Raw genomic sequence first — 9,342 nt, forward strand, 5'->3', positions numbered from 1 at the left:
AACGTTGGACTAAGCCAAGAGTGCCCACGTTAGTGGTCACGTTAAGACCACTAACGTGAAGAGTAACGTGGAGCTAAGCATGATGGGCCAACGTTAGTGACACTCACCTTTGTCACTAACGTTGGAGATGGCAATCACCACCACGTTAGTGGTCACATTAATCCAATTAACGTGAACTCTAATGTGGGAAGGAGGGGCGTTTGGAGCGTTAGTGACAAAGGTAAGTGTCACTAACGCTCTCAAAGCTTAGGCATGCCCATGTTAAGGGTCACGTTAGTTACACTAACGTGAACTCTAACGTAGGGAGAAGACCCAAGAGCCAACGTTATTGAAAAAGGTGAATGCCAATAACGTTTGCAAAGGACCAAGATGGCAATGTTAGTGGTCACGTTAGTGCCACTAATGTTGAAGTTAACGTGGAGTATTAGTGGGTTGGAATGTTAGTGGAAAAGGTGATCGTCACTAACGTTCTCGAACCCACATTCTCACTTAACGTTAACACTACTAACGTCCTAACTAATGTCCATGCCTAACTCACACTTTTCTGCAAGCAAAGCTGAGCCCACTAAAGATTGTAACTGCTTCAACTCAAGATTGAAGGCCCATATCCAAGACTTGAAGAACTAACTAGAAGATCAAGAAGAGTAGTATATATAGGAGTAGTTTTGAACTAGAAAGGAGCTTGGCAATTTGGAGAACTACACCTTGTATATTTACTTTTCTGCACTTTTCTAGTTACTAGAGAATGTACTTTTTTCTACCATTTTCCATTTCCATTTCTAGAGCTATAAACAACTAAACCCCCTTTCATTGGGTTAGGGAACTCTGTTGTAATTTGATGGATCAATTATAGTTTTCATTATTCATCCTCTTTCTTTTCTCTTGATTTACGAGAAAACTTTCGATCTTAATTCAATTGGTTAGTTGCCTTGGAAAAGAAACTCTCCATAATTGGATCTCCTCTGAGCCTTGGAAAAGGGATGAGGAGATCATGCTAGAAATGCTTTCTCATGTTGGACCAAATTGGAATTTGGACGGATATAGTGACATGTAATCCTCCCAACACTTTGATTTGGAAATACATGTGGTATAATCAGTGACCATACTTCATCTCTTCCCATGAGCAATTAAATCAAGGAATTGGGCAATTGTTCAAGCTTAGAGAGATTAGGTTTCCAAGGAATTGGGATCCAATCACCTAAGATTGCCAAGGAGATCAATGAATGTATTGATTGAGGAAGAGATGAGAATGAATTTGATCCGGAGAATGCAACATCTCCTAAGCCCAATGAATCCCCCATTTCTGATCTTACCCATTCTCTTTACTTTTTGCCATTTATCTTCATGCTCATTTCCCCAATTCCCCATCTAAGATTCTGTAATTTACTTTCTGCACTTTACTTTTCCGCTACTTAATTTTTAGCAATTCTCAACTCAATTTCTGTTAGCTCAACTAGCACATCCTTCCAACTAAAGTTGCTTGACCAATCAATCTCTGTGGGATTCGACCTCACTCTATTGTGAGTTTTTACTTGACGATAATTCGGCATACTTGCCGAAGAGAAATTTTTGAGAGACAAGTTTTTGTGCATCATTTCTTTGTAGCGTGTAAAAAAAGAGGACAATGAAGATCCATGACAGTCTGAGATGTTTGTTGTAACTCGTACTAACAAGAAAGGTGAGACTGATTCGGGAACACAAGAGACGATTGTAAGTTGTTTAGTTTCGTAGAAATGTACACTAAAAGAAATGTGTAAATCATTTTTTTTATTTTCAGCATATGCGCACATGAACTTATTTCAATTTTACTTGTGTATAATAGCATCATCTTCAAAATTTGAAACAAGCTGGATACAGTGATGATGAAGCACTTCAAACAGTTTTTGGAAAGGAGAGACATGGTAGAGTTCGTTTCTGTGGTCGATCAATCACAAAATCCTCTCTTAAAAAGGATAAGCAAATCCGACAAATGCAACAACAACATACTGAAGTGGTTTCAACTATGGAGAAAAATAAAAATAACTTAACTTCCAAGTTGGATGGTTTAACGAGCTTGATCAAAATGTTGTTGCAAAAAGTTAATCCTAGTATGAGTTCAAAACAAGTGCAAGTAATGATAGAAGCTGCCCAACAATCTCTGCTTGATGCAAGTACTGCACCAAATGATGCAAGGCAAAGCATTCCTCCTTTACTGGGATCGAACCATGTGTCAAAAGATATGGAAATAAGTACTATCAAAATTAATAGTTAAATTAATAGTGGCTGATTGCTGTTGATGTTAATTTTATTATTGATTTTATTGGCCTTGAGCGAATCTACAATAGAATCTAGTTTGTTATCAAATTAAAAAGATGTTACATGGTCATCAAATTGGACATTTGGGTAATTGGTTCCATGAGTACATATTAAATAAAAGAGTAAGAAACTAATTACGAACTAATATGCATAACCTACCATTGTTTCTTTTCAGAAGGTATAGAAAAATAGATAAAACAATAATAATACATGAAGGTGAAGGGGTAGCAATTAGCATTGACTCAATACTCAGTAATATATAGCAATCAATATTATTATTATTTTAAATTTGACTTTGTCTATTGATTTCACACTCGATCTAGTTTTTCTATTTCGCTGGTGTCGATTACTTGATTTGTTTGATGGGTTGGAAGCTAATAATAGTATTACGGTATTACCTTGCTTTTTAAGCTTCTATTTTGGTTGTGGTTGTTTTTTTGTGCTAGATTTTTTTGAGTTTTAAGCGATTTCAACAGGAGAGTTGAAGTTCCACTCAAAGATAGATTAAAAATATATAAACATTAGCAAATAGCTCAATTAATTAGCAAATTCTCCTTGTTATTTAGTGGTTGAAATTTTGATATTGATTGACTTATTTAACTTGTGCTCCATATTCATTACTCAACTGTACTGCATGCATCACCAAAAATATTTTTGTTCTGTTCTAACTTCTTTATTTCTTTTGCTAGCAAGAGGACATGATGTGAAGAAAATATGTTCTATACAAATATAAGATGGGATGGGTCTTATAATGATTTTGGTTATCTAAATGTATTATTTTGATGTGTTCTTTAAATTTTGATAAGAGACTTTATCCGATATTACATGTAATGGATAAATTACACCCTATTTTGATTAGTGTTGTAATGGCTATCTAGTTTTTAATGAAACTTTTATTATTTACATTTATTGAATTTCTCATTCTTAGATTTATTTTACGATTATCATCATTTTGGGATGTGATTATGCTTTAAAAAAATTTCATAAAATAAAAGAGGCTATGTTCATGGTAAAAACTGTGACCATAGATAAGTTATGGCCACAGTGAAAACCGTGACCATAGATAAGGCTATGGTCACGGTTTTAAGGAGGGGTCACCATAGATAAGCTATGGCTATGGTGAAAATCGTGACTATAGATAAGGCTAAGGTTACAGTTTTAAGGTGGGATGACCATAGACGTTATGGTCACGGAGAAAAACCGTGACCATAGATAAGGCTATGGTCACGGTTTAAGGAGGGGTGACTATAGGGGCTATTGTCACGGTTTTAGGTGGGATGACCATCGAGACTATGGTCACGGCCAAAACTGTGATCATAGATAAAGCTATGGTCACTGTTTTTGGGAGGGTGACCATAGAGGGTATGGTCACGATTTTGGGAAGGGGTGACTATAGAGGCTGTGGTCACGGTCAAAACCGTAACCATAGATATGGCTATGGTCATGGTTTTTGGTAGAGTGACCATAGAGGCTATGGTCACGGCCAAAACCGTGACCATAGATAAGGCTATGGTCATGGTTTTGGAAAGGGGTGACCATAGAGGCTATGGTCCGTGACCATAGATAAGGCTATGATACGGTAAAAAAATGTGGCCTAAAGTGCCAGAATTTGAACATTACAACCGTAACCATAGAAACCGTGACCATAGATAAAAAAACCGTGACCATAGGTCTATGGCCATGACAGAATAGGTCACGGCAAAAAAACCGTGACCATAGGTCAGAAACCGTGACCATAGACCTATGGTCACCCTTTTCACTAGTTATGACCATAGACCTTTTTTTGTAGTGCTAACAGATCGACAATAGCAGTAGTTCGGGCTCGTGAATAGCAGGGACAACGGGAGAACATGGTCACGAAATAGAAACGGCTACAGCGACACTTGACTCTTGAACAGCAGCGACAGTAGTACTGTGGCCGTGAACAAGAGTGGCGGCGGGAGAACGTGATCACGTGGTCACGATGATGGCAAGAACGTGAATTAGAGGTTATGGTGAAATTAAAAATAATAATACAAATGTGTTTAAATGTTAATCCTAATTTTTTAAATTTTAAAATTTAAATTAAATAATTAATTAATCATTTGATCTTAATTTCTTTTTCTCCCTTATTGTACACAAAATTCATTACCTTCCCATATTTTCTCTAATAATTATTCTCGTGATGAATTGAGTTATCATAGGTCATTGATTTCTGAGTTATAAGTCACATGTAGCTTATTTATAATGGATAGATGATATATAAATCAATATTTTATTAGTAATAAATATAATTCATCTTCAATTTTATTACACAATTTTAACCATATATATGTTAGTGGATTTTTATAAATAAAGTATTGCTTCTCTCTCCCAAAAATTTAAATTCTCAATTCTATTCATAATATATTTATTAAGTCTCAGTTTTATTATATGAGCTCCTCTCATTACTATCAAACAATAGTACTTTGTTAGTAAAGAGAAATACCAAGAGCATGTAGTGCCTTTTCATACTCTCACAATTATCAAGACCTAGCATAATCCACCCTCCTTTTGAAATTGAAGGAAAAGGTTGCAAATTTTCTCTCATTGGTGGCTCAATTTCGGTTAAGGAGAAAAAGAAAACTCTATCTGTAGGTCGATTCTTGTGGTCTTTTAGAGGAGTATATGTCACTAAGCTAGCATCATTAATAATTTTCTATGAATACTAGAGAGACTTAGTAAAATTATTCTTTTTAAGCAATAATTAGTCCGTATTATTTAAAAATGTAGGCTAAAAGTATGTTAGAATACTAGACTAAATAAATTAAATTAATAACTGAAAATACTGACAAAACATAATAAATTCTATTGTTCTTTAAATTTTTTCTTAATTTTTTTATGGAGTTAATGCCTGAGACAATAGTAAATTATTTTAAAATATTTGAGATAAAAACAAAGTATTAAAATTAAAATTAAATAAATAATATTTTGTTCTATTTTTATTCTCATGTAATATTATATAGTTGCACTCGGATAAACATATATTTATTCCTTTAATCCTTTTAAAGACAAATACACATATATAAAGAAATGGAGGAGGGTGGAAATGGGAGGTGTAAGGGGGTTAACTATATACCCTTGTGCCTTAACCAACTATTGTGTCTTACCACATGTGCTAAATTCCTTAATAGTAAATTAAATTTTGTTATTTTGTAACATTAGCAGCTGCTATAACATTACAAATTTAAAGATAAATATAAGAAATAATTTTTCTAATAACCGAATATAATACTATTTATCTGAGACAAGTTGAATTTCTATTTTTTATATTTTATTTTATCGTTTTTGGTGTACTAGGCTAGTTGAATTTAAATATTTTACAAGTTACCATTATAAAATTGCAATTCCTATTATTTCTTAATAAAACATTAACAAGTACAACTTCATAACCACATATACGCCAAAAACATATGATGAGTTGTACTATATACTTGGATAATAATTAAAACGAAAATACTAACAAAAAATGGTTTTTGAAAATTGACAGCTGTGTAATCTAAAACTATATTTTGTATTTAAAATGCACGATAGCAACATGATCTTAAACTATTTAGTACTCACAAACCACTATATATCCGTATTTCATAGTGTTTATGATATTTATTTGTACAAAGGAAATTAACTATACATTACATCTTTATCTTTATTTGCCATATTTTTTAATTTGATATGTAATCGGAGTATGATCATCCTAGCTCGTTTATTATATAAAGATTTTCTCTTGTCCATACCCCAGAGAAAAATGTGCTTTCTCTCCTCTCTGTCTTTTCTTGATCTCAATGCCCGATCTGTCTTAATTAGCTTGTATTTTTTTTTTTTTTGGGTGACTGTCTTAGCTTGTATCCGATAAATAAAATAATCCCCATCTTTCAAATTAAATACACATAGTTTCCAGCACAGTTGGAATCTTCAGAACTTACGAGATGTGGTTGGAGTTATTTATGTCAAAATGTTTTATTTAACATTTCTTTATTTGGATATTCGTTTCTACTTAGATGCTTATTATAACTTATTTATCGGAAAAACAGTAAAAGAATCTAATTAAAAAAATATATAAAATTTTAATTACAAATTTGATAATAAATAAATTGAGTCTCATATATGATAAACAAATTGTATTGATTATTTTAGAATATATTTTAAATAAATCGTGTACAAAAAGGGGCTAAAAATTTTTATTATGAAAGATAAATGTGTGAAATTCAATTCTGTTGCTTTGTGTATGTGTTTTATTTTGATATGATAATCGGACTTACCGATTATTTTGTAATTTAATTTTTAAAATTTTTTAAATATCAAATCGGAGAGTCCAATTTATTTGTTATGATTTTTTTTTAAAAAAAATTTTACAAATCAGAGGGTCCGACCTTTTGTTTTTTATAAATCAGATGGTCCGATTTTTATTCCCAAACAAATTGGAGGGTCCGATTTCTACATTTTAAATAAAAAATTTCATATTTGAAAATAACACTCTTAGTATCCATAATTCTAAAAAATACCATTTCCACCCCAATATCAAAAATAATTTACGACAAAAAGGATATAGAAAAAAAAAGGTAAAAGAAAAAATGTAAATGGTGTTTCACTTGAGATAGTATAATAGAATAGGATAGTTTAATATTATTAATTATTGTTGGTATTATTATTTAGTTAACAATATCTTAATTATCTTGGTCGCAAAACTATTATTTTAATATCTAATAAATTAATCAAATAAATTAATTGATACAAACAATTAGCATAATTGATTTGGTTTAATCAATTAAAAGAAATAAATTAAAAAATCTCTAATATAATAATTAAGTAATATTTACGTTGTTTATTTTATTTGTAGTTTTATTATACCCTTTATAAATTAATCAATCAATTATTTGATATAGTGAACTATAATTATTAATTAATTGATATAAATTATAATAAATTATGTGATATTTAAATATTTAATTAAATTTATAAATTGATATAATTAATTTATTATAATGAAGTAGAGTTGATGAGTTAAAAAAAATAAATTATAAAACACTTTTAAAAACATGTTACATCATTGTTAAGTATAGGAATTTAATTTGAATAATAATAATAAAATATGAAATTAATTATTAAGATGATAAATACGCTACACTTTAAATAAGAAATCGTAGATATAAAATTTACAAATTATTTTCACGAATACACAGAAGAGAAGATATTCGTTTTGGTGATTACAGAGTGCAAAACTTGAATTCAAGTTCACCCTTTTCTTGGAGAATCCAAGACTAACTTTTCTATTTTTGGTCGGTTAACCAAGACTATCTTATTGATGGAAGATGATGCCAACCACAAAATGAAGACTAGAGTTTAAGAACTGGGCTTATTGGACCTTGACGATTGTTGCTTCTTATTCTTGGGACCTATCTATTAGTCCTCAAACTCTCATTGTCTGGGCTTTTAAAGCTTAAAGTGATTAAAAAAGTTAATAGAGTTACAAGATCACTTATACCAAAAAAAAAAAAAAGTTACAAGATCACAATTCAATAGATTTAAAAAAGGGCAACAAATGATCCTTTGGTGCCTCTTTTACAACAATGTTGGTGCACACAACTTATCAGCTACATGAAAAGCACTGCAACGCCTGTACTAATTGTAATACACTACCATTTAAATTCTTATGTTTGAGTCATAAGTTAATGATAAAACAAGAAATATATACGGAATAAAAAATTCCAACCCATAGGTACTTGATAATTGAGTACTTGATTGTAATTCCTAGGGAGAATGATCCAAAATTCTGCTTCCATTTATTTTGGTTTGAATTGTGACAATAATTTAAACTTTGATTAGGGTCATTTGTTGGTTTGGAACTATACTTGCAACGCAAATTCTTTTTTTGAGAAATTTCTAAACCGACGTTTGGCCCTTCAACAAGTTTTTGGTGCCGTTGACGAGGAATTACAATGTGAGCTTGTTATTGGCTATTGTGAATATGTTAATATGTAAATAGCTTATTTTTTGGTTGTTTGCTTGTTTTTGTTAGTAGTTAAGATTGTATTTTTCTTGTTTCTTGATATCTTTTATTTTTATTTTCTCTCTTTTCTATGAATTTTCACCTTTTTGGCTTGGAGTTTGGTTGCAATTATGTTGTAGGAAATGGTAACTTTAATGCCGGTTCACACTGTGGGACGGGAAATCAATTGAGGGAGGAGCCACATGCATATGGACAACTTTCATGGCAACAATCTCCTCCACTTTACTATGGTCACAATCCTCCCCATGGTGCATACCAATCTAATGGATATAGTAGGTCTTATTATGATTATGAACTTTCACCATCATATGCCTATGAATCATACTTTCAACACAATCCTCAACCACAAACTTCTCAAGCCCCATTCTACCACCAAACACCTCTGTATAATTCAACTCCATACCCATTCCAGCACCAACCTTATGTGCCTCATGAAAAACCTTATCAGCCACATTTAGAGCCACCACAATTTCAACACCAATACTCCCATGAATCTCTTGAACAATTACCCTCATACACATCACCTCAACAGTCTCACCAATATGAACCCCCTTCCATATATAAAGACCTTCTCCCAATTGATGAACCTTCTTTTTCTCCACAACCATCAACGGAAGAAGCACTCAATTGTTCCTTCAAGAGTAAGAAGAGATCCAACAGAGGCAAGGAAACATCATGGCTACCTTAGCCGAAGCTCTACCTTACTTAGTATCAATACACTCTTCCAATAATTCGGGCACTTCCACGGATGAATCCGAAGAGCCAAACTCAATTGAAGCATATGGAGTATAAGAGAGCTTGGAACCTCAAGAGAAAGAAGAGGAGTTGAAACATGACTTGCAACAAGTGGGGGAGGTTGAGATCAAGGAATTGAAAGAAGTGGTTGATGAGTTTGGAGAAGTTGAACAAGGAAACAAGTCTGAGAAAGCTTGTCAAGAGGTGGAGATCATACAAGAGGAGAAAAAGAGAATGGAACTCACATTGCTAAAGCCGTTGGAAGATTCTCTTCCTAAGTTATCACC

General features: G+C 32.3%; 1 protein-coding gene across 1 annotated transcript; it reads left to right on the plus strand.

Annotated features, from left to right (window-relative positions):
- The first annotated feature begins 1,550 nt into the window (after positions 1 to 1,550).
- On the plus strand, positions 1,551 to 2,305 carry LOC130947337 (uncharacterized). The gene is made up of 2 exons (XM_057876046.1): positions 1,551 to 1,710; positions 1,823 to 2,305. The coding sequence occupies exons 1-2, from the start codon at positions 1,648 to 1,650 to the stop codon at positions 2,249 to 2,251; spliced, it is 492 nt and encodes a 163-aa protein (XP_057732029.1). The 5' UTR covers positions 1,551 to 1,647; the 3' UTR covers positions 2,252 to 2,305.
- The last annotated feature ends 7,037 nt before the right edge of the window (positions 2,306 to 9,342 follow it).

The sequence above is a fragment of the Arachis stenosperma genome, chromosome 1 (genome assembly GCF_014773155.1).
Source record: "Arachis stenosperma cultivar V10309 chromosome 1, arast.V10309.gnm1.PFL2, whole genome shotgun sequence".
Lineage (NCBI taxonomy): Eukaryota > Viridiplantae > Streptophyta > Magnoliopsida > Fabales > Fabaceae > Arachis > Arachis stenosperma.

Excerpts from the sequence above, each read along its gene's own strand:
- LOC130947337 (XM_057876046.1), top strand. The coding sequence starts at position 1,648 with ATGTTTGTTGTAACTCGTACTAACAAGAAAGGTGAGACTGATTCGGGA. Across the intron at positions 1,711-1,822 it reads CGGGAACACAAGAGACGATT|CATCATCTTCAAAATTTGAA; the intron begins GTAAGTTGTTTA and ends TGTGTATAATAG.